Source organism: Gymnoscopelus microlampas (genome assembly GCF_963454915.1).
Source record: "Gymnoscopelus microlampas genome assembly, chromosome: 15".
In the NCBI taxonomy this organism is placed as follows: Eukaryota; Metazoa; Chordata; class Actinopteri; order Myctophiformes; family Myctophidae; genus Gymnoscopelus; species Gymnoscopelus microlampas.
In genome coordinates this window covers 46,293,207-46,319,633 of record NC_139952.1, presented here as the reverse complement: position 1 = coordinate 46,319,633, position 26,427 = coordinate 46,293,207, and the positions used below count along the sequence as shown (strand labels likewise).

The 26,427-nt window shown below is 43.7% G+C and overlaps 1 protein-coding gene across 2 annotated transcripts in view; it reads right to left on the bottom strand.

Moving 5' to 3' along the window:
* Positions 1 to 1,010: 1,010 nt before the first annotated feature.
* fam83hb (family with sequence similarity 83 member Hb) overlaps positions 1,011 to 26,427 on the bottom strand; it is a 37,890-nt gene continuing 12,473 nt past the window's right edge. Inside the window, exons 2-8 of one of the 2 annotated variants that reach the window (XM_084081131.1) lie at positions 18,359 to 18,573; positions 15,873 to 16,235; positions 11,869 to 12,033; positions 10,859 to 10,983; positions 9,557 to 10,174; positions 5,696 to 8,169; positions 1,011 to 3,215 (exon numbers count right to left, since the gene is read on the bottom strand). In XM_084081131.1, coding sequence (XP_083937257.1) covers positions 5,697 to 8,169; positions 9,557 to 10,174; positions 10,859 to 10,983; positions 11,869 to 12,033; positions 15,873 to 16,235; positions 18,359 to 18,481 — 3,867 coding nt within the window. In that variant the 5' untranslated portion in view covers positions 18,482 to 18,573 and the 3' untranslated portion in view covers positions 1,011 to 3,215; position 5,696. The remainder of the gene's footprint in view (positions 3,216 to 5,695; positions 8,170 to 9,556; positions 10,175 to 10,858; positions 10,984 to 11,868; positions 12,034 to 15,872; positions 16,236 to 18,358; positions 18,574 to 26,427) is intronic. The other variant, XM_084081130.1, reaches the window with a different exon arrangement.

The following is a 26,427-nucleotide window of genomic DNA, read 5'->3' as shown; positions in this document are numbered from 1 at the left end:
CGCACGCACGCACGCACGCACGCACGCACACACACACACAACACACACACACACACACACACACACACACACACACACACATACACACACACACACACACACAGCCGGTCAACACAACCACCGTTGATTCGATAAAGATTTAATGTAAGACACTTTTTTTTTTTGGTTTGTTCTCATTACAGCATGATGTCATAGAATCCAATACAGTCCAATGTTTGAAAAGACAACAATGTAACCGTTTAAAAATGACCTTTAAAACGGTGTCTCGCTTATTTTATTTTTTACTGCCAATACTACACATACTGACATGGTCATTGCAGATTAACACCACTAGGAGGCAGGGCTGATCGCTTACCTGTTTAGGTTTAATGTCCTGCTCCAGCACTTTATTTATATAAATATGTACAATATAATCCCTTTATTTATCCCTAAAGTATACACACACACACACACACACACACATGGACCATTTAAAACCTCAATGTACAGCACAGTCATTAACAACATTAAAGATGAACGAGAACACACACAATGTGGAAATAGTTTGATACCCAGGCTAGTGTTTTAGTGCTCGGTTTGGCGTTGTACCATGGAGCTGTAAAGTCTTTGGTGTTTAACCCATTAAGACCGGGGACTGCATCTGTGTGGCATTTTAAGGTTTCTTTAGGCTATTCAAAAATAGCAGATATACAAGCTCATAGCTATGAGCTTGCAGATCTGCTATTTTTGAAAAATCGTGAAAATGTGTGCAAATCTTTGACTATATCGTTTTTTTAAAGCGACATTTTTTTAGCTCAAATCTTTGCTTCTGGGAGGAGGGAGGGGGTCCCTGGAACAACATTTTGACAAGGGGGTCCGCGGCCAAATACATAATCTAAAAATGTTTACCATGTTACCATTGATATAGCAACAGTATGTTGCTATATCAATGGTAATCCAACCTTGTCCATGTCAAGGACCACCCAAAATGATATGTATTTGGCCGCGGACCCCCATCTCAAAATATGTTGTTGCAGGGACCCCCCCCCCCCAGAAGCACAGATCGGCAAAGATTTGTATCAATTTTACTCGATGTGAAAAACAAAAAAAATCAAAACTAGCAGATCTACAGTACAAGCTCATAGCGCGAATAGCCAAATAAATCTTAAAATGACATATATATATATGCGTTCCCGGTCTTAATGGGTTAATGGTGTTTACAGACGGGTTAACAATCCTGCTCTGGGTGTTGGTCCCATTTCAGCCACTTATAATATATTATGTAAGGAGGTAACTATATGGCCCTGTTCCAGTTCTGTGATGCACCGCGTCCTTTCCTTTCACTTCCTATATCCTGCCAAGGCCATGCAGTGACAATGTGACAGAATTATGTTAACATGTGTCAGGAAGGGAAAGCGGGGATGGGGGGGGTGCACCTCTTTGTAGAGATAAATCTGTCCTCAAATTCAACAGTAATGTATAAGGCCAGATGTTTTTTTGTTTGTTAAGATAATGTGCAGTGCTCATGATTTTCAGTTCGTTCTCTTTTGCTCCTTGTGCCTCAGCAGGCTTTTTTTTTTTTTTTTTTTAGCCCCTCCCTGAAAAAGATATGAGTGTTTGTTTTGCATACTCAATCCTGTGAAGACGGGACCGCACCTTAACTAACACGCCACGGGTAAAAGTTCATCACAGGCTCAACCACAACGCTCTACCTCGCCCTACGCAACTTTCTCCTCCATGCGCCACACAAGGGTTTTAGCAGTGACAACGTTTTTGATCCTATACTTGGATCTTCGTCGGGGCAAAAAGAAAAACGTTATCGCTGCTGCCTAAAAAAAGAAAAAAAGTACTGATGGGGTTTGGACACTAAACTTTGAGAATTCTAAAATCTACGGTAGCCTCCTTTCTCTCATCTGCCTTTCTTTTCCTTTCCATTTCCCCTCTTCCCCCTTTCATTTTCAGACTTATATTTCTCATATTTCCTCCTTTCATGATTTTTTTTCCTCCTTTCTCTTCCACAGCCAGCGGCCTTTCTCTGCTCTCTCTCTGGTTGTGAGCCAACTTAATAATAGTGCTGCTGCGTTTTGGTGAGAGCCCCGTGGCGAAACCGAACCGTTGGCACAGCGGGAGAGCCCACAGTAGAGGCATATTTTCAACATGACCAACTTCTACGCAAGTTTCCACAGACTCTCGGAGACGCGCACACACGCACACATACACACGCACATACACACACACACACACACACACACACAGCACCAGTACTAAGGCATGTGATGTGCAGGTTATGTACAGACTTGTTTGTTGACTGTAAAGGTTGATTTCCTCTATACGTAGTTTGTGGGCGGATAATAGCCGATCTATAAGCTCACAGCGTGTTGAGCAGCAATGCATTGTGAGCTTGTAGATCAGCTGTTCTCGGTGCACCGACGTACAACTACGTATAAATCACCCTTAAGACACACATCGGTAAGTTATTTTTTTTCCTGTCTAACTCATTCACTTAAAGGAGTAGTTCACCCAAAAAAAAAACTTATTTTCTATCAATTACACACCCCATGAAGCATTGAATTCATGGAGACTCAAAGGAGAGTCTTTGTGTCTCCTACCGGAGACATTAGCATCTTTCCGCCAGTCATCAAATTATTGGTTTAGGGATGCGACAAAAACTCCATGAATTCCATGCTTCATGGGGTGTGTAATTGATAGAAAATAAGTCATTTTTTGGGTGAACTACTCCTTTAGCATGCAGATCCATACAGACGTAACGTTATATCGGTGAGAATTGGCCTTCCGTTTGCTGGTCGATGAAACGTTAACCCCACGCAGCCGAAGACAAGAAGTCAGATTCACTCCTCTTCTTCACTCCGTTGATATGATAATATGACTGTATTGTACATTCTCTCTAGCAGTATAGTTATAGTAGTACCAGGGCTTGGCACACAGCAGGTTAACACAGTGCACTCACTCACTCCATCACATCCCCATCAGAATGTGTTCAGAATGTTTTTTTTCGCAGCGTTTTTCGTTATAAGTCGTGTCATTATTTTCAAGTGACGGTACTTTGTGTGGAAAAATAAGACTCCAGGAAGGCTGCAAGCGTTGGTTCAGCCGTTCAGAGGTTACAGTTAGTCTGTTGTTGGCACGTAGGGAGGAATGGGCGTTTTCTTTTGATCATTCCTCTGGCAAACGGTCCCTTCTCCTCCAGTCTTGGGTTATCCCAGGCTATTCCCCATCTGTTGAGAGAACGACAAAACAAAGGATAACGAGTGAGTGTGGCAAGATCTGACACCATGTGCCCACCAACACCCCCCCCCCCTCACTGACCCAATCTGGGAACGCATGTGTCATTTTAAGATTTCCATGGCTATTCAAAAATAGCAGATCTACAAGCTCATAGCGTGGCACCGAGTGCTGTACAATGAGCTTGTTTTTTTTGAAAAATCTTGAAAATGTGTGCAACTCTTTGAATAATATATAACATTTGTAACTCAAATCTTTGCTTCTGCAGGGGTCCCTGGAACAAAATATTTTGAGATGGGGGTCCACGGACAATTTTGGTCGGTCCTTGACATGAAAAAAGTTTGAGAACCACTGATATTATAGCAACACACGTTTTGAAAAAAGAAAAAGAAACTGTTAGGATTTAGAAGACATTTGTAGAATCCTCAGAAGCAAAGAATTTAGTTGCAAATGTTCGCTTTAAAAAACATCATATATATTCCAAGATTTGCACCCGTTTTTGAATAGCCAAAGAAATCTAAATGATGACACAGATGCGTTCCCGGTCTTAATGGGTTAAAGCGAAATAGAATCTCACGACATTTTGTATGGCCAAGTCTCATTCTGTGATTATTTGTGAAAACTGAGTGTTTCCTAAACAATTAGCACAATAATTTAATGTAGAATTATGACGTGTTGCTCATATTTTTCGAATCCCATGTTCTTCAATCCGGTTGAAGGAATCGCAGATTGATCCCTTTGCTTTTATGAAACATCACCATTATTAGGTTATTTTTTGTTGGAAGATGCTTCGAAACATGCATTCTATAGCTAGTTTGACCAATTCAAACTATCTTTAATCTAATCTATTCTATCGCTAGTTTGAACACTTCAATTACTCATTCATCTTAAAATACCTAATAACCGAAAATAGCCTAGATCTACAAGCTCACAACGCGTCTGCGACGCGTTGTGAGCTTGTACATCTGGGCTATTTTCGGTGCACGACATGATTCCTTGGAAGGCCTCTGTGGAATGCAAATGACTGGCATCAGTTGTGTGAGACTGAGAACTTTAATCCACGGGTATAGATAGTTATTCTCATTTACTGGATACTTATTGTAGCCGGTAAACAAGGGCAAAACCTCACCATATGGTTGTCATTAACTAGAACTGCACTAAACTTGCGTGCGTGCGTGCGTGCGTGCGTGTGTGTGTGTGTGTGTGTGTAAAGCAATTACATGTTTATGCTGTTTCTGATCAAAATGTATTGTACGTATAAGAGCCGTTTATGACATTTAACGTGACATCTGTTAAAGGACAACTTTGGTTTTTTACAACCAATGTTTATGTTTTAGATTGTAATTAAAGTAAATAAAAGATGAGTGTTAAATTATTTTTTTTTACTGCTTTCTATAGTTTTAGCAATTTTCACAATCTTTTTTACAGTGTTTTCACAGTGGGCGGGGGCATTCTGTCCGGTGGCTAAATATGTATTTTTTTAACACATTAACCCGGCGTTTTCTTTATTATTATTTACAGTAGCTCTTCTAGCCCCCAATAACTCACATCTAGCCATCTCAGACAGCCGGACCTTTTTTATTGTGTAAAAAAGGCATATTTAGCCACCGGACAGAATGCCCCCGCCCACTGTAAAAAATATCGCAAAAAATGCTAAAACTATAGAAAGCAGTAAATGAAAAAAAAATTACACTCATCATTTATTTACTTTAATTACAAGCTAAAATATAAACCTTGGTTGTAAAAAAACCAAAGTTGTCCTTTAACACTGTGTTATTTCTGTTATGATGGTGGGATCAGAAAGCAGCTTAGAGATAATTTTCCAGCAGCTACACTGCTACTTATAGGCCAATAATTGATATAGTGGACACAGTGCATTTGTCTTTTCTATGTGAAACGTTGCTTTTTATATTGAAATCAACGTGGTTCATGTCATTTGCAAACATCACCCCTTAACCCATTCAATACAGGAACGCATCTCTCTCATTTTAGATTTCTTGGGCTGTTGAAATATAGCAGATATACAAGCTCGTAGCTCAAGCTACGAGCTTGTATATCTGCTATATTTAGAAAAATCGTGAAAATATGTGCAATTTGGCTGATTCTACAAATGTCTAACAGTTTTTTGGAAAAAAATGTGTTACTTTATCAGTGATTCTCAAACTTTTTTCACGTCAAGGAATTTGTATTTGTATTTGTCCGCGGACCCCCCCCCCCCCCCATCTCAAAATATTGTGTTCCAGGGACCCCCAGAAGCAAAGATTTGAGTTAAAATGTATATATATATTCAAAGATTTGCACACATTTTCACGTTTTTCCCCCCAAAAATAGCAGATCTACAAGCTCATAGCGGCACTCGGTATGAGCTTGTATGTCTGCTATTTTTTAATAGCCAAAGAAATCTTAAAATGACACACAGCCGCTTTCCCGGTCTAAATGGGTTAAGTGAAGTGATACAGATACTGAACGCTACCTTAACGTACCTCAAAGCGGCTGTAGACCTTCTTCTCCTTCCTCATGCTCTCTATCCTCTTCAGCAGGCCCTCTCTCTCCTGGGGGTTGGCCTGGGGCCTCAGGAAGCGGTTCTTCTTCAGGGAGTTCTGCCTCTCCAGCGCCTTCTCCACGTCGCCGCCGCCGTCCCGCTCCCCTCCGAGTCCCGCCTCCTCTCGCTCCAGCCGGTTCTTCTGGCTGTTGGCGGAGATCTGTCCCAGGATGACCTTGGTGTCGTCCCTCAGGTTGCTGCTGAACAGAACCGAGCCGCCGCTCTGGTACCGAGACGGGCCCGTCGTCGTCGCGGGCGTCGCGACGGCGGCTGCCGCGTCTCTGGCCGTTCTGCCCGAATCCTCGGCGATCTCCCGCACGGTGCTCATGGTCTTGTCGTCTCCGGCGGCGCCGGTTGTTGCGGATTTCTTGTCCTTGGGCCCCAGGAAGCCCTTCAGGCGCTGCGTCTGTTTCTTGAGGAAGTCCAGCGGCTTGCCCTCGCCCTTCCCCTCCACGCCCAGCGTGTTGATGGAGGTGTTGGAGCCCGTGTTCTTCCCCCCCTGAAGAAGGCCGTCCTTGGACTCGGTGCGCGTCATGCTGGAGGAGCTGTGAGAGCGGCCCTTCTTCATCTCGCTCTTCTCCGCGTCCGTGGCGTCCGCCGTCAGGATCTCCTCGCCACAGGAGCGTCGGGTGCCCAGCCCTTTGAGCTTCAGCGGATCCCTCTTGAAGATCTTAGGCGAAGGGAGCGGCTTCAGGGACTTGAAGCTGATTATGGACTCTTTCTTCGGGACCTCCGACGCGTTCTCCTCTTTCCTGGACGAAGCGGACTCCGCCGGCTTCAGCTGTATGAGCGCCGGCTTGGTGAACACGGCGGGGGGCTTGGCCGCCGCGCTCAGCGAAGGCCTGCGGTTAAGCTCCGCCGGCGGCGGCGGCAGCTTGGACGCGGCGGCGGCGTCCGGCTTCTTGGGTTCAGGCTCCGGTGGTGGGTGGGTGACGGACACGGACGGGATCTTGGTCGTCGGGGGTTTTATTATAAGAGGCTTGTTGTCATAAACGTCGGCCTTTTTTTCAGCCGGTTCCGTCGTGGCTTTCAGCGACAACGTCTCCGTCTCCATCCTGGACGCTTTCCTCTTGGCCGCCAGCTCTTTGAAATACTGCAGTCGACTGGCGGGGTCGTTCATGTTCAGAGACGAGGGTTGTTGTGGTTCCGAAGACGCGCTGGTGGTCTCCCCGCTCGGCGGGGACCACACCTCCCTGCTGGGTTTGGGAGGTTCCTCTTTCGGTTCGCTCTCTTCCCTCAGCGACGCTCTCCGCACTTTATCTCTCTCTTTATCTCTCTCCAACTCCCTCTCTTTCGTCCTCTCCTTCTCCATCTCCTCGGCCTTCTTCTTCCACTCGAACGGCTCGCGGGACATGGACCTCCTCTTCTCCAGGATCTGCGCCACGATGGTGGAGGTGCGGAGCGGGTCCAGCTCCTCGTCCTCCTCCGTGGCCGTCTTCAGACCCAGGCCGCCGCTGTGCGTCTCCACCTTGGAGGAGGAGAAGATGAGCGAGGAGCGCAGGCGGGAGCTCCGCTGCAGGAGCGGGTTGATGCGCGTGCGGAAGGAATCGTGCTTGGCGAGCGAGTGCTCCGGCGCCTCCTTGTTAAAGTCCGCGTCCAGACCCGTCTCCCTCGATCCTCCTCCTCCTCCTCGGTCCCATTCCCTTTCCCGCTCTTGCCTCTCTTTCTCCAGGATGGACGACTTGAAGTCGGCACCCGAGGAAGTCGCCGTCGTCCCGTCCCACTTGGTGGTTCGAGCGTTCGACGAGTCTTTGTCGGGCAGGACCGGCTTCCCGTAGCGTGGTCTCAGGATGGCCGGCAGAGGTTTGGAGGGAACGTCTTGTTGCTCCCGGGTGCCAAAGCGCGGCGCGCCGGAGGCATCAGGGTGCTTAGAAGACGGTTGGGGTTCGTCAAAGGCGTCGGGGGGTCCCATGGGCTGCACCAGGCCTTCCTCCAGCTGATCGTCCTCGTAGGCGCTGAGGTAGGAGTTTATCCTCCAGCTCCTCAGACCCTGCCTGAGGCCGGGGTCCGCGTCTCGCTCCGGAGCGGGATGATGATGATGATGTTCTTTGGGGAACGGGTGCTTGTTCTCCGGAGCGTGGGGCTGAGTGGGGGAGCTCTGGCAGGCGTAGGCCTGGCCCAGGGTGGGCCTCTTGTGGCCCGAGCCGGCGTCGTACCTCCCCGCGGCCGGAGGAGCGTCGTTGTCGCCTCCTTGCAGGTCGTCGGATGAAAGGTAGTCTCCTCCTCGGCCGTAGCTCCCGCCGGGGTGAGCGGCGTCCGGCTCCGACGCGAAGCTGGAGTTTGAATACTGGTCTATGGGGAGGTGAGGGACCCGGCCTCTCAGCCTGTCGTAATGCCCGTGGCCGGACCCAGCGCCTCCTCCTTGTTGGCCCTCCTGGTAGAAATAGCTGCTCTGGGACTGCTCCCTGTGAGAGAGACAACATGAGGGCTTCTTATTGGTTTTGCTAGGGAAGTGACAGTTATGTGTAAATGCATGCAGTTCATTGTACATTTTTTTTTAAATATATTTTTATGAGGGAATTCAATTTAACCCATTGAGACCTGAAGCAGATTCTACATGTCTCCTAAATCTCAACAGTTTTCTGAAAAACGTATGTTTCTATATCAGTGGTGCTCAATCTTTTTCATGTCAAGGACCCCCAAAATTACATGTATTTGGCCGCGGACGACCATAAAAATATTTTGTTCCAGGGACCCCCCAGAAGCAAAGATTTGAGTTAAAAATGTTCGCTTTAAAAATATGTATATTCAAAGATTTGCACACATTTTCACGATTTTTCAAAAATAGCCCAAAGTGTAAAATAATGCTTTTTAGCTCAAATCTAAAAATGACACAGTTCCAGGTCTTAATGGGTTAAGGTTACAAAGGGACAGGTGCATATATGCATGAACAATTATATCCCTCTTTTTTTTTTAACCCTGCACCCTGTCTCTGTATATGAAAAGAAGAGAAAAAATAAATATAGATGTATAGTCATGCAGGTACTCACAGACCTAAGTATAGTAGTAAGAAGAGAGATAAAAACATTCTGGGGAATGTCTACACTGTTGTCAGAAATGAGTTAAATGAGGCAGTTTTAAATAAGTTAAATTTAACAAAAAAAAAGAAAAAGGAGAAAGAAAAAAAAGAAAAGTGTTAAAAACGTTCATTGTAATTTTGAACAGACTCATTTGGCGGTCCGTGCTGGCATCAAAATGATTTTCACTTAGCTGCATGGCGGAAATAGCCGATTTACAAGCTCACACTATTTGTGTGAGCACCCGCGCGCACCCATGATGACTTACAGTATCTATTAGTTCTACTGGATCTCTTCTCCACTAGTCCCTCACTAACATTTTAGTCTAGTTTTTATTTGTTGACGAAATTGTCAGTATATTTAGTCATAGTTTTAGTCATCATAGCTTAGTTTTTATTTAGTTTTCGTCAGTGAAAAAAGGTAGTTGACAGACATTTTCATACAGTAGTTAAGACCTGGAACTCATCTGTGTCACTTTAAGATTTCTTTGGCTATTAAAAAATAGCAGATCTACAAGCTCATAGCGCGGCACCAAGTGCCGCGCTATGAGCTTGTAGATCTGCTATTTTTGAAAAATCTTGAAAAAAAAAAGTTTCGATTTTTTTTTTTTCAAAAAACTGTTAGGATTTAGAAAACATTTTAAAGAATCGCCTCAGGTCTTTAAAGGGTTAAGTCGACGAAATGAACACCCGCAGCCAACCCAACCTGTGGTAGTCTGTGGTGTAAAGTAACTAAGTACATTTACTCAACAAAGTACCGTAGCACTACAGTATACCTGTGGTAGTCCGTGGTGCTCTCCTCCAGGTTGTTCATCACCCTGCTCTTCATGAAGTGCCTGGAGGACGAGTAGTTCTCCTGGGTTCCCTCGGCGTAGCTGTGCCTCTTGAAGCCGCTGGCCGAGCTCTCCATCTGCCGCGACACGATGGAGCGGCCCTGCTCCAGGAAGCTCTGCTGCAGGCGGAACTGCTGCTGGGCGTACTTCCCGATGGTGATGCCCGGGTTCCCCCCCCCCGCCATCCCCATCCCGCCCCCCACGTCCATGCTGGAGTGTCGGAACATGTCGTTCCTCCGGAAGGGGAGCGCCGAGGGGTTCCGGTCGAGGTCTCCTCCCGCTCCTCCGTACGGCAGGGCGGAGGAGGGGAGCTCGCCTTGCCCCCGCAGGAAGCCGCGGGGGTTGCGCAGCGACTGGGTTCTCTTCAGGCCGCTCAGGTAGCTGCTGCTGGTCGTGCTGCTGGTCTCGGAGTTGGCCAGCTGGACCACCAGGGACTGGTCCACGCTCAGGGGCTCCGACTGGGCGAACAGGATGCGGAACTCCTCGTCGAACGTGGCCACCAGCTCGCCCAGGAAGAGGTGGGCGATGCAGCGGTGGATCTTCTCGTAGGACCACATGAAACTGTGGAGGAAGAGGAGCGAGAGAGACGACGGCGGTCGTTTAATAACGGGATTAAACCCAGTTGTTTTATCACGGCGTCATTAACCACATGAACCCTAGAGTTCCATTTTCTGGACATGTCACGTAATAGGCGAATATTCGGCCAAAAAATAGCCGATAGGGCATCACGATGTGTGCTTGTAGATCGGCTATTTTCGACAAATATATTTGGTGCAAACTCCTACGCCAAATCTCTTTGGCAAAAATAGCCTGATCTCATAGCGCGGCATGAGCTTGTAGATCTGCTATATTCAGAAGAATCGTGCAAATTTGTGGAAATCTTTGAATATATATATATTTTTAACGCGAACATTTGTTCAAATCTTTGCTTCTGGGGATTCTACAAATGTCTTCTAAATCCTAACAGTTTCTTTTTTTTAAACGTACTGTAATATCAGTGTCTCTCAAACTTTTTTCATGTGAGGGACCTCCAAAATGATATGTACTTGTTCGCGGACCCCCCCCATCTCAAAATATTTAGTTCCAGGGACCCCCAGAAGCTAAGATTTGAGTTAAAAATTGTAGATCTGCTTCTTTTTTAATAGCCAAAGAAATCTAAAGTGACACAGATGCGTTCCCGGATTGAATGTTGTTAATAAACAAAACGTATTTCACTGTATAAATGAGATGCTGTTGGTGTAGTACCTGTAGTTGCCACTGAGCACGGCCCGGCAGTCAGTGAGCAGGAAGCGGTCCTTCACCTGTCCCTTAAACGACTTCCCCGTCCGGCAGAAATACGTGATTCCTGCCACCGTCCTGACGCGCATCATCTGTGAAAACACACATCATAGATGGAAACTTAAACAATGGCGGCGCCGACGTATGGCTGCAGCTGTGTATGCTTTAGTATTTGTAGTTTTTTAACTGCAATGATGAACCTGCACAATTAAGAATTTCACCCACCTTACTTGCAGGGACGTGCACAGATAGACTCTAGGTGGTGCTTCAACAGGGGGTCAGGGACCCCTAGGGGGTCCTCAGAGTTACTACAGGGGGTCCGCCAAATCTTTATGTGATATGATTTTTCTTTTTACCATAACCACTCGAAACCTAGCATCCCTTTTCTGAGGAGAACTTTAGCCAAAAATAGCAGATCTACAAGCCCACAAGGCTATTTTTGGCAAAGAGGTATAGGTGTAGAGAGAAAAAAGAGCAGACCAAGTAAACAAAAAAAAGTATAATTTACTTGAGCACCTGCCCCTCAAAATGTCTGTGCACGCCACTGCTTACTTGTAATGTGATGTGACAATAAAGTTTGATTCTGATTCTGATTCTGATTCTGAATCTTACATAACCACTAGATATAAATACATTTGGAGATTTTTTAGTTTTTGTCGCATTCCTAAGCTAATAATTTGATGACCAGCGGTCATATTTCGATGCCAATACTTTTGTACTTTTACTCAAGTAACATTTTGAACACAGGCTTTTACTTGTAAAAGCCTGTGTTGTATTTTTATATTGTGGTATTGCTGTACTTTTACTTAAGTAAAATATCTAAGTACTTCTTCCACCTCTGAGATTTAGTAATAATCAAATGACTCTTAGGTGAATAAATGATGTAATTGTGGTATTTTGAGGAGACAGCCTGTACCAGTTAAAATGTGATTGAATATATTGTTAAGAAAAAGAGAAAAAATCAGAAGGTATCTCACATGAACCAAGTCCAAGTTTACTCTGCAGTTGGTCGCCATGGCGACGAAGTGATGGGCGTTCTGCTCGTCCAATAGGATGTAGACGGGGACGTGGCGCGCCGCCGCGTCCAGGAGGTCCGAGAATATGTCCACGTCTGTAAACATGTCCATCACCACGGCGATGACCTGGAGACAAACAACATGATGTAAACATGATGTAAACATGATGTAAACATGTAAACATGTCCATCACCACGCCGATGACCTGGAGACAAACAGCACCATGGGTCAGCTCATCAGAAAAGCCATGTTAATACATTAAGACCGGGAACACGTCTGTGTCATTTTAAAATGGCTATTCAAATCAGATCTACAAGCTCATAGCGCGGCACGAGTGCTGCGCTATGAGCTTGTAGATCTGCTATTTTTTGAAAAATCATGAAAATGTTTGCGAATCTTTACAAATGTCTTCAGTTTTTTGGAAAATGTCCCAAAATTGATAATAATAATTGATGAAAATAATAATTTGTGTTCTTTACAAAACAAGTTAAAAACAGCAAACAAAGCAAACAAGAAAACTGATTTAATCATCAGCAAATACACTCAGGAAAAACACCTGACACAGAGGTATGTCTTCAGAAGTGATTTAAATGAAGGCTCTTGCATGATGTTGCTAACCTTAGCTTCACCGGAAGGGCGTTCCCCAAGCTTGGATGCCCGGACAAAGTATATACTAGATACTGTAGTATTCACAGATTATAAACTAACATTAATCCACAGCAGCAGTGAATAAGTGTGTTCATTGTATTACCACTAACTGCAGTCAATTATTTACCCCTCTCTCTCTCTCTCTCTCTCTCTCTCTCTCTCTCTCTCTCTCTCTCTCTCTCTCTCTTCCCCCCCGCCCCCCCCCCCCCCGCCTGGCGTCCTTGTACAAGTTAAAACACAACAGACTCTATAACACGCTGACAGGCAGAGAAAAACACACGGTGGTTCCCAAACCTCTTCTGGATCAGATCAGAGCCCACTGGAAAATCTAGCGATAAAAAGCGAGCGTTTTTTGTTGTTGTTGTTTTTGTTTCATTCCTAAGCCAATAATTTGATGACCAGGTAGGCAGCGGTTCTGGTAGAAGGAGACACAAAGGAGACTCTTTGTGTCTCCTACCGGAACCGCTGCCGGTCATCAAATTATTGGCTTAGGAATTAAACAAAAACAACAAAATCTCTATGAATTCAAGTCTCCATGGGGTGACTGATCCATAGAAAAAAGTCATTTTGGGGGTGAACTATCCCTTTAAGGTCCTATTTATGAAAACTCCTTTTTCAAGGTTTTAAAGAACATGACATTTTACATCATTATTTATATTAATGTTATATTATCTATACAATAATTCTGTCAATGATTTGGCCCACAGGTCAGGAATCTCTGTTCAGGCAGACTGACTGACTGACTGACACTCGCACGCACGCGCGCGCGCGCGCACACACACACACACACACACACACACACACACACACACACACACACACACACACACACACACACACAGGCAAACAGGTTTGATGACTTCGGTGACATTTAGTATTTATTTATATGAGTTCAAGCAAAGCTTAATTTTCCATTAGAAGGAAGGAGTGGAGAGGAACAATGCCATGGAAGCATAACTAACAGAACAGTATTGGAGCGTAAATGTCTGACGTGCAAATGGGGGGAAGTTTTGGAACGATAGCATCAACGTGCCTTCGTTGCATGAACCGCTGCTTAAAACACAATGTGATGCTACAGTACCAGCCCTTCATTTATCAGGCCCATTTAACTCCATGTTTGTTTCGTTTTAAATTATGTAAAGTCTGACGTAATTTACACATCCTACCTGCCAGTACCTGCTTTGCGGTTTTCCACCCCCATTCTGAATCCCCATAGACGTGTTTAATATCGCGTCAAATAAGAACTGTGTTCCAAAAATAAACAAATGATCCCGGCGGTTTGACTCTAATGGATATGAAGCATCAACTGACGGTGAGAAAACGATAATGTTACTTCCACCGAATTAGTTACATTTTCTCCAGATCAAATGTAAGTGACTGACTATCATAAACGATACAGAACCTCCTCCCTGACAATATCACCGAGACAGTTTGTTTATTTTTGGACCACAATTCTTATATGAGACGATTCTATGATGTTATTCTCCATAGAGAAATTACTTTATGAACCAGGGGATGAACGAGTGACGTCAGGACTTCTGTACTCTATAGCTCTATTTTATTCCCATACTGTAGTTATCATTGCTGAGTGCAAGAGCAGGAGTGTTTTGTTCAGTATCAGGGGTTTCCCCCGTCTCTCCAGCTCTTTAGTGAACAGATAAAATACATTTTCAGGTCAGGAGGATACCCATTTCAACCAATCAGGAGATAAATGGGTTCTCTCTCCTGATTGGACGAAATCGGCGAGCCACCTGAAAATGTACTTTTGTTTAGCTAAAGAGCTGGAGAGAGACAAAGAGACCACTGTTATGATCACAATATAGAGCTTTAACACTTTTTGTTTTAATCAAAAAAAATATGGCTTACATCTCCTTTAACACTGTACTTAGAAACCATAATATTGACATGCATTAACGTCATATAATGAGTTTTTTCTGACATGACTAATAGACGGTAATAAAATGTGACATTTTGTCTTTGAAATGCCATTCTCTCATGTCTGTCTGCTTTGGGTGAGAGAGAATCCACAGAGAACCAGACATGCAGGTTTTAAAATATCCCTCCCCCCCTCCTCCCCCCCCCTCTCTGGTGCCCTTCCCTCTCCCTCACTCAGGGCTGCACTTTGGCTTTAAAAGAATATAAATATATTAATTTGCACACATTTTCTCGATTTTCAAAAAATAGCCAAAGTGTAAGTGGCTTAATGGGCTCAGAACGGTCCATTATTTACTGGATGTTTCGATTAAACAAATAATCATAAGCTTTACATATATATAAAGATATGATATCTTAACAAATTGATGAAAAACTTTCCTCTTCTACCCATTTGAACCCAGCTTCCTGCGCAAGTGCTGACTTTTTTACCATTGGGCTAATGGAGCCTGGCTGCTTGCTCAGGCCGGCTTTAATTCTATATTTTGTGTGCAAAAATAGTGAAGATAGCATATCTACAAGCTCACAAATCGTTGCGATGCGACATAATGTCAGCTTGTAGAGTAGATCGCCTTTTTTCACTATTTATGACATTTTGTGGGATTGCTTGGAATTTGGGGGAATTCTTTGGAGTCTTTTCGCTATAAAGACATGCCCAAAATAGTGATAGATTATTAATCAATATTGTTCATAAAGGTATTGATTATTATTTTGTCAATAGCCGATTAAATTAGATGAACTGCTGCCACCCCCAGTACATAAAACCCTGGTGCTAGCCTATAGGGCAGTGAAAGGAACAGCTCCTTCTTACCTCCGGGCTATGGTCGATGCTTACACCCCTGCCCGACCACTTCGGTCTGCCACCTCGGGGCGACTGATTGTCTCTTCACTCAAGGGTCCTTCTGGCCGATCCACACGGTCACAACTTTTTTCTGTTCTAGCCCCACAGTGGTGGAATGAACTTCCCACTGATGTCAGGACAGCAGAGTCACTGCCCATCTTTCTGCCCAAACACTACCCTTCCTCTCTGCCTGGCCTACTTGTTGTTAACTAGTTGTACGAACGCTTGTTTTATTGTTGTATTGTTTTATTGGATCTTGTTTAGTCGATACACTTATTTGTCTTAGCTCATGCTCATTTGATTTTGCTATTTTCTCTCATCTGTTTAAGAAAGTAGGTAGCTGATATATTGCACCTTTACCTTAGCGCTAGGTATACTCTTGGTTGCTTGTTTTTGCAGAAAATGCACTTAAGACTTCTGGTGATTAGTAGTTTCGTTCCCTACCTATGTTGAATACACTTATTGTAAGTCGCTTTGGATAAAAGTGTCTGCTAAATGACTGTAATGTAATGTAATGTAATGTAATGTAATGTAATGTACTCACATGCTGGGCGTCCTTGATGAGCCTCCTGGCCTGCATCTTGATGCTGGGCATGTCGGGGTCCGAGGGGTTGACCAGCGTGGTGACCTCCGTGGGGCCGATGAAGCTGTGCTGCTGCAGAGGCCAGCCCAGGTCCAGGCCCGGCGCCGCTATGTCCGAATGCATGGGCCAGTAGGTGTCCGAGGAGCCGTCCGTGTCGGGGACCCCCCCTCCCCCTCCCTCGGGGTGATAGGTCAGCTCAGGGACCCCGGGCTGGGTCTGCTGCTGCTGGCTGGCCGGGGCCTGCAGTGTGGCTTTGATGTGGTCGATCTCAGGACGACACAGGAACTCTGCCTGGTCAGAGCTCTGCAGGAACTCATAGTAACCCTGAAGAGACAGACAGGTACATGGTGAAGGGACCATGACAGACAGACAGACAGGCAGGCAGACAGACACAGTGGAGGAAAGTAACTAAGTACATTTACTTAAGTACTGTACTTAAGTACAATTTTGAGGTGTTTGTACTTCACTTGAGTATTTCCAATTTCCAATACTTTTACTTCTACTCCACTACATCTCAGAGGCAAATATTGTACTTTTACTCCACTACATTTACTTGAAAACTTTAGTCACTAGTTACTTTTCAGGTATCAATTATGATATAATGAAACATACATTAACCACTTTAGCCCTATTTTATACCTAGGCTATTTGAAAATAGCAGATCTACAAGCTCACAACGCGTCGCATCGCGACGCGCTGTGAGCTTGTAGATCGGCTATTTTCAAATATTTAGCACTTTTACTTTTGGTACTTTAAGTACATTTTGATGCCAATACTTTTGTACTTCTACTCAAGTACATTTTTTATTCTGGACTTTTACTTGTAACAGAGTATTTTTTATATTGCAGTATTGGTACTTTTACTTAAGTAAAGAATTTGAGTACTTTTTCCACCACTAGACAGACAGACAGACAGACAGACAGACAGGCACATGGTGAATACTACAAATACTACAAAGCGAGAAGAACACCATTCAAGGTGACAGCAGGGCGGCTAAATAACAGGGCGGGGCCACGCGTCCATTGAGTTGAATGGAGAAGTGAGTGAGTGGCGCCCTGTTCTGTTCTATTGGGTTCCTCAGCCTGTGTTCTGTGTCATTACAGGCAATTATGAGCTCACAACACCAACACGTCACATTGCAACACACTGTGATGCTCAGCATGGCTCTGCAGGAGTTTAGCAGGAGTCTAGACATACCGTGTGTGTGTGTGTGTGTGTGTGTGTGTGTGTGTGTGTGTATGTGTGTGTGTGTGTCCGGAGTTCTCTCGCAAACCGCTGGACCAAAAGCCATGACAGCAGGCCAAAGTTAATGTTTTTGGAAACTTAAACTTTTGGAAATATCTAACCTGAATTTTATAATTCTCTGATCGAGCTAAAACCTTTCTATACTTGACCAAACTGTACCATCCTGTAGATAGATACGTCATACTGTCGACTGATGTCACAACTATGCTGGCCACATGAAGCTAGGCTGGCCACCTAAGCATGTCTACAGTATGTAACTCATAACCATCTTATAATTTGCATTGTCCCTGGCAAATAAATAAAGTCTCCCGAGCTCAGTGTCACCAGATGTACGGTAATTGTGCCCACCGTACGATGTACGGTCAATAATTCCCAAAATGCCCAATTATACGATAATGTCGCCAATCTCGCCATATTATCACAAAAAAGTGTGTGATGTTTACTAAATCCCCTGGCTGCTGCTGCTGATTCGGGAACCGGTTTGGCTTTTGAAAATAAATTAAAAACACCAGTCGCGTCTTTACAGTCCAGTTTCAGGCTTTTATTTGTGTAAGGTCCCGTTAGCTGCCTGCTTCCACGCAGCATAAATGTGATGTCTTTTTGTCTCTTATAAGAGTCTCAAACCAGGTTGTTTCTTACGTAGAATAAAAAAAATGTTGTGAAATTACATATTTACACATATATATTTTTTGGCTGTTTTCGTTTTAAGCCTCCGGTACGATCATTTAACCCATTAAGACCTGAAGCCGATTTCTACAAAATGTCTTCTAAATCCCAACAGTTTTCTGAAATACCTATGTTTCTATATCAGTGGTCCTCAAACGTTTTCATGTCAAGGACCCCCAAAATGATATGTATTTGACCGCGGACCCCCCGATCTAAAATATGTTGTTCCAGGGACCCCCGCAGAAGCAAAGATTTGAGTTACAAATGTTAGCTTTAAAAGAATATAAATATATTAATTTGCAAACATTTTCTCGATTTTTTTCAAAAATAGCACATCTACAAGCTCATAGCGCGGCATGAGCTTGTATATCTGCTATTTTTGAATAGCCCAAAGTGTAAAATAATGCTTTCTTAGCTCAAATGAAAAAGTGACACAGATCCTTCCTCGGGTCTTAATGGCTTGTTAACATCTCCTATCTGGCAACACTGCACTGAGATCCATGTAATTTGATTTTTTTCCAGCCAGTAATGCGTACCTGTAAGTCGTGCTCTACCAGAGCGTCGATGGCCAGGCGATACTCCTCTTTGTAGTGTGGAGGCAGGTAGTTAGGACACATGGGGTTGTCCCCAACCGAGGAGCTCTGAGAGCGGTGAGCCATGGCTGGAGAGGGGGGGTCAGCGGGGGTGTCACAGGGTCACGGGGGTGAGGACAGGAGAGGAGAGGTGGGAGGGGGAGGGGGAGGTGTTGAACCTGTGGAACAAAGTGAGAGAACTTTTAACACATTGATGGCCAAGATCGCATTGATGCGTTCTTTCATTTTTTGGGGGAAAATTCCACAAGGAATTCCACTAACACAGCTTTGGAATGATCGATCGTCACTCAAAGAAGTAGAATGTGGATGTGACCACAGATATAGAAACCTAGATACCTCATTGGCCTCTGCAGTTCATTGGAGCGACATGCTTGGTATGGTGGCCACCATATTTCCGGTGGGGAACGGGCACTGGCCAATCACAGCGTGTTGACCACTGACCAACCACAGCGCGTCTTTTCCAGGACTTGTCAGAATCTAGTTGTCCCGCCCCCACCTGCCTCTGATTGGCCTACTGAACGCCCCCTTCTGTGACGCACGCGGAAATTTCCAGCTGCCCCCCCAGAAGCGGAAGTGCGTCCGCCATACATACACTTCAGAGCCAAACGAGGCGTCTACCTTTATATGTCTATGGATGTGACGTCGTTCCAAAAAAAACAGGAAGCCATCCGCTTGTCCCCTGTTTGGGATTTTCAGAAAAACAGCTGTAACTGTAAAAGCCCCAAATGGCGAATCTGGGTGATGCAACTTTGTTGATGTAGAGGGCCACTATATTTCCACACTCACTCCAGAGGGCCACATTGCATATACTGTCGGGCAGACACCTCCGTATTTTTCTTAAATTAATGCCGTACTTACTTAGACTTACTTACTGCCATTCTATGTCACACAAAAATAGCAAAAATAGCCGATCTACAAGGTCAAAACGCGTCGCATAGATCGGCTATTTTTGATTTGGAATCCTGATTTTTTTTTCGTGCTATTTTTGAATCGGAATCCTGAAAAGTAACATTCATTTAATGTCAAATGCATTTAGTTATACTTATGTTAGCTTTATGAACTTAAATACAAATACATTGGACATAAAAAAAGAAAATAGAATTGTAATACTAGTCATTAAGCTACTAATATAGACTGAAGTAATTAAAGCGGGCCATGTTTGCATGTTTGGAATTGTAAACAGCTGAATTCAATAATATATCAGTATTCCAATTATTAACCTGTTATTAACCTGCGGAGCCGCATTAAGTGAAGGTGGGGGCCGCATGTGGCCCCCGGTGCCGCCAGTTGCCCATGGATGCCCTAGGCTAGGGCAACTGGTTGAGGGGCAGCTATGTGCCACTCTGCATCCTCAATCAGTTGGAAGTGAGGACACCTGCGTGCTGGTCAATCAGAAGACAGCTGGGCTGAGTTTACAAAGGCTGCTCACTCACTCACTGCTGACCCTAGCTGCCTGAGGGGAAACTCCGTCGTCCGGGCGGTTTTGATTGATTGATGTACTTTATTTAGTAAGACATGAGAACAGTACATGGCAGTACATAACAGTACATGGAAGTACAAATTCGCAATACAAGGTCTACTAAACTGGATAGCTCAGTTAAGCACGTAGCTTGTTTAAGATGAGATCCCCATGCACACAAATCATGTTGACATATAAGAGACATACTCTTATACACACTACTATACAGAATGTCATACAATCAGTTTACAGGTTACTGGTATGAAGTATGAAGGGTGAAAAATATGTACAAAAAAGAAAGAGAGGGGGGGGGGTAGGTTAGGTTAGGACATGGGGTAGGTTAGGACTTGGACAGGGGCCATTTTTGAATTGCAGCCTCCTGAAGGTGTATCTTTAGGGCATTTTTGAAAGTAAGTAGGGTTTTACACTCCTTTACTCCTTTTGGTAGGGCATTCCACATTTTAGATGAATAGCATGAGAAAGAGTTCATTCCCTTTGTTGTGCCAAATCTGGGTTGAACATGGTTTGTGGAGCTGCCTCTGGTGTTATGATCATGGACTTGATTAACATTTTGGAAGTATTTTGACAAATACAGGGGGATCCCAATGTTGTGGTGTATCTTAAAGACCAGGCCCATAGCAAGTTGCTGTACTCTGTCCTCAACCCTAAGCCATCCAAGCCTAGCAAAATGGGCATGGGTTAGATGGGCTTTGTAATTGAGGCCAAGAAGTAGCCTTACAAGTTTGTTTTGGGATGTTTGGAGCCTTGTTTTTAGGGCCTTGGAGGTGTTGTGATACCATGAAGTGCATGCATAATCATAATGACCTTGTATGAGGGCCCCTACAAGAATCTTCAGAGTATTCTTACTGACTTTACGAACAAGCCTCCACATCCTCCGTGTTATTTTGTGGACCTTTTTGATCGTCTTTTCAGCGTTTTTGTCACCTGAGAGGTTTGCCTCCAAAATGGAACCCAGGTAGGTAATTTCCTCCTTTCTTGTGATAACATTTTCACCCACTTTGATCGTGAAACTCTCAGCCTTTCTAAGGTTAGGGTTGGACCCAAAGAGGATGGATTCAGTTTTACCCAGGTGTAATGAGAGTTTGTTGTCGGAGAGCCAGATGCAGATCTTGTTGAGTTCAGTGCTGAGAGTTTTCTCAACCTGCAGCCTGTCCCTGTCCGAGACCAGCAGAGCCGAGTCATCTGCGAACAGGAACAGTTTGCAGTCGCAAGCTGAGGACATATCATTCACATATATCAGGAACAGTAGTGGTCCTAGTATGCTTCCTTGAGGAACACCACAAGTCACTGGGAGGGGAGGGGACTGGGTGCCGTTTACTTCCACCACTTGCTCCCTCCCTTCCAGGTAGGATCTCATCCAGTTCACCGACGTGTCATCAAAGCCAATTGCTTTGAGCTTATTGATCATAATTGGGTGATTAACGGTGTCAAAAGCCTTCTGGAGGTCCAGCATGACCATGCCGCAATATTTGTCCTTGTCGACATCTTGTTTGATAGAGTCGTTCAAATAGAGAAGGCATGTGTCAGTGGAGTGGTTTGTTCTGAAACCAGATTGGAATTCGTAAATTAGATTTTTTTCGGCAAGGTACTTATCAACCTGTTCATAGACTATTTTTTCCATGACTTTCAAGATGGAGCTAAGAATAGAAATAGGGCGGTAGTTGCCAGGGTCTAATTGGTTTCCTTTTTTGTACAGAGGGGTCACTCTTGCTTTTTTGAAGTCGTTAGGGACCCGTCCCTGTATGATGGAGAGGTTTATTATGTGGGTAATGATTGGGGCAATGGAGGCGGCTGAGTCTTTTAGAAATTTAGCGGGGATGTTGTCGGGACCTGTGGCTCTGTGTTGTTGGAGTGCACTCAATTTTTTAAACACCTCATCTGTTGACACAGGGGAGAGTTTAAAATCATCTTTGCGTACACCCTGTTTATCGTAAAATGAATCAACATACTCTCCACCATGACTCCCAGAGTGAGGGGGTAGTTTTTCAACTAACTCTGAGGCCACGGTCGTGAAGAATATGTTGAGGATTTTACTCACTTCCCGTTTGGATGAAAGCGATACACTCCACCCATTCCTCAGTGTTATTATATGTGAATGTTGTGTTGGATTACGAGGCTCATGTTATGTTTCTTTTACTTCATAGGCAACGTGCGAGTGTTGGTGAGGCCTGCTCTGTTTCACCGTCAAACATACCGTACTGTAACCCCTGACTGACTGGGGAAGAATTTAAGTTTGTTTTCCCTCCCTGAACTGAAAATTGTTGATTTCCCTTAAATAAATTGTGCTTTAAGCGTTGAACTGCCTCTGTCTTCTGTGCTGGGTTCGGGTCAGACGTCACGACTTAAAGTACAAAAAGTAAAAGTACTCATTATGCAGACTGTCTCGTTTCACAAAGTTATCGAATATCTAAAATGTATACAAATATTTTGAAAATAGCAGATCTACAAGCTCTGTTGTGGGCTTGTAGATCTGCTATTTTCAAATAGCCAAAGTTTAAATACAGCTTAAGGGGTTAATGTATCTTTTGTAATAATAATCAAAATCTACAAAGTAACTAGTAACTAAAGTTATCAAATAATTGTAGTGGAGTAACAGTACAATATTTTCCTCTGAGACGTAGTGGGGTAGAAGTAAAAGTACTTAGTTACTTTCCGCCACTGCTCTCACAGGGTAACAGAGTTGTGTATCCCTGTGTGAACTGACTGGGAGAACATTGTATGACAGGACACTGTGTCAGGACGCTCAGTGTTGCCATGTCTGCTTATTATAAGAACCTTTGGGCTTGTTCTTCTGTAAAGTTGCTTGTAAAAACATATATTGTGGGGGGGGGGGGGGGGGGCTTGTTTCTAAAGTGTAGTTGTTGCTTATTTGTTTTTGCTTCCTATATGTTTACACCAGTGGTTCTCAAACACTTTCATGTCAAGAAGCCCCATATTAATGCATTAGGGTTAGGGTTATGCATTTTCGGGGTACCCCCCCATCTGAAAATATGTTGTGTACCCCCCATACAAGATTTGTGTCGTGTCCATTTTTCAAAAACATTCCAAATATTTCCCTTTTTTTCCTCACAGATTTCTTTGAAAATAGCAGATCTAGAAGCTGAATTGTGAGCTTGTAGATCGGTTCCATTAGCTGATGTACAATAGGGTTATATTATAGGACCCCCACAGGGTTAGGGTTTAGACGTGACATGGCTTGTTTCTCTCACAAAACTCTGGCAACACTGGTCAGGACACTGGGATGCAGAACAGTGTCTCTCAGGACAGTGAGATGCACAGGTTGTCCATAAGCCTCACATAAAGGGCCTATTGTTGCAGTAAGTGTAATGATTATACGTTTCAGGCTTAACACACCTTCATAGGAACAATGCCACATACTTGCTACCTCACCGGACGTGTGTGTGTGCACACACACACACACACACACACACACACACACACACACACACACACACACACACACACACACACACACACACACAGATGAAGTTAACAGTTCAATGTGATTGAAATAAGAAATAACCTCCTATTTGTCTGCTACTGTAAACGGACCAGTTCACCCTAGATTGTTGCCTGTATATATCACCATTGAAACAGTACTGTACTGTATACAATGGTGGGGAAAGTACTCAATGTAGAAATGCTGTTACAAGTAAAAGTCCGGAATTCTAAATGTACTTGAGTAAAAGTAAGTATTGGTATCAAAATGTGCTGTAGTTCTGCTATTTTTTTTTAATCGTGAAAATGAGTGCAAATCTATGAATCTTTTTGAATCTTTGAATGAAAAACGTTTGAGAACCACTGATATTATAGAAACATACGTTTTTTTCAAAAACACCTGTTAGAATTTAGAAGGTATTTGTAGAATCCCCCAGAAGCAAAGAACAAACGTTACTTTAATTACAAATGTTCGCTTTAAAAATATATATTCAAAGATTTGCATGAATTTAAGATTTTTTCCCCCCAAAAATAGCCCAAAGAAAAAAAAAAATTACACACAGATGCATTCCCGGTCTTAATGGATTCATTATTATCGTTATTAATAATGTATTTGTCTCACATACACGTGCTAAGACTCAGCACTGCGCTATGGGCTCTCACACGCCCTGCTTAATTACACGTAAGCCGGGGAGATTAAAATAGCATTTTGCATTTCGGTGTCAAGTGAAATCCAATCCGTTTTTTTTAGAGTAATATGTAAATGAAGCCCATGAGAGAGAGAGAGAGAGAACAGAAGAGGACAAACGGCCGCGCTGGGAACAGGAGAACACAGCGAGTCACAGGAGAGAGAAACAGGAGCAGAAAGAGACAGACAGAGAGACAGAGAGCTGTATGGACAGGTTCGCTCATATTTCTGTTGAGTATAAACCTGCCGCACCGGTAGTGGTGGAAGAAGTACTCACATTTTTTTTTACACAAGTAAAAGTAGTTAAAGTACCAATACTGCAACGTAGAAACACTCTGTTACACAAGTAAAAGTCAGGAATTCAAAAAAGTCTATTTAATTACAAAGGTATTCGCATTAAAATATACTTAAAGGACCACTTCACCCATTTTCAACCTGTCTTCATATAATTGGTCCTCACTAATACTCATGATAAAATGGTACCTTTTTTTTCTACTCGGTCTATGTCTCATAGTAGGGCTGTGGACAGTCCAGAAACCCGTCTACCAGTGACATCATCGTTAGGCAGGATTTATTTTTCCAACAAGATTTCACATTTTTTATTTACATTATTATTAACACTAGAAAAATGGCTTCTATTGTTGCATTGCAACTTTCCAGGAATAGAAAGCCTGTAGTTTCTATCAGCTTGGATTACCCATTGATGATGTCACTGTGGGGGCGGCCGTAGCTGAATGGTTGGTGAGCCTAGGGAGCCAGAGGCCCTGGTTGCCCCAGGGTTCGATTCCAGGCCAGGTCAGCATATGTGTCGATGAAATGAAATTTGTCCCTGAGCAAGACTCTTAACCCCTAATTGCTCACAGGTTCTCATTGGAAACAAGACCGCAAGGACTTTCATGAACGACCTGTTAAAAGGAATTATCCTATCCTTACTGGTAGACGGGACTCTGAACTGTCCACAGCCCTCCTCTGAGACACAGAGAAGGGTGGGAAAACATGGTACCATTTTATCTTGAGCATTAGTGAGGACCAATTATAGTAAGATAGGTTGAAAATGGGTGAAGTCGTCCTTTAAGTACTGAAAATAAAAGTACTGATTTAGCACAATGTCCCATTTCACAAGTTTCCAAATATATAAAAATGCTTTGAAAACAGCCGACCTACAAGCTGAGAAAGCATTGCTTTGCGACGCATTGTGAGCTTGTAGATCGGCTATTTTCAAATAGCCTAAGTATAGTATATGGCTGAAGTAGTTAACACTTGTTTTGTACTAATAATCTAAATCTAAATTGAATACCAAGGCCCTCATTGGAAACAAGACCGCAAGGACTTTCATGAAGGGACCTGTTAGACAAAGTATTTTAAATGTAACTGTGCTGTCAGTGTTTTGCATTTTTTTGCCTAATAAAATATTCAATCAATCAATCAATCAATTGCCTCTGAGATGTAGTGGACCAGAAGTAAAAGTATTGACAATTGGAAACACTCCAGTTAAGTAACAATTCCTCAAAAGTGTACTTTACTTAGTGCAGTACTTGAGTAAATGTACTTAGTTACTTTACACGACTGCGCGCCGGTAACGCGTGGAGCTTCGAGTTGCAGGTGAAATCTGTGTCACATTCATACATAAGACTGACGGAGCTTTTACTTAACAACCATGTTTACATGATGACCTAAATTGACTTTAAACCGACAGTTACAGTAACAGACAGTTATCAAATCGAGGCATGTGCAGTTATGTCGTGGGAGTTATAATGGTGTTTACAGACGTATCGGTACATGATTGATCGATAACATAAACAAAGAGAAACAAACAAAACAGTTTGGGTTGAGATTAGATCTCTGGGCGGTCAGAGAGAGCCTCCTCGTCCCCAGGGCCGCATTAACCGCGGAACTTAGTGGAACTGGTGTTCCACGGCCCGCAGCCTGCAGGGCTATTAAATACACAATTCTCACCCCTGTGAGAATTGTGTATTTAATTTTTGTGTATTTAAAGAAAAAATGTTGATTTATATTGGTCAAATAGAACCGAATTAGACCCGAATTAGACCGAATTAGACCCGGATTAGACTCTAAAAATTAAGCGCACGCGCGCAGGTTGTGCGCATGTGCGTGAAATTACGCGACTGGGGGGGGGCTTTGATTTTTGTGGTGTTCCACGGCCCTGAGGGGTCTTAATGCGGCCCTCCTCGTCCCTAGAGGTCAGGGTCCTCCTGATACTACAATGTGTGAACACAGCAAGGCCAACAAGGTCGACACATTGAACAGCATGCAATGCAATGAATGACAGAGGCTAAATAGTATCACAACGTAACATGTAAGATAATACCCTGACCTTCATTCATTCATAAGTATGACACACATTTCTTTGTCATTCACAGGCCTGTATGTACTAGGTCTGCTCAG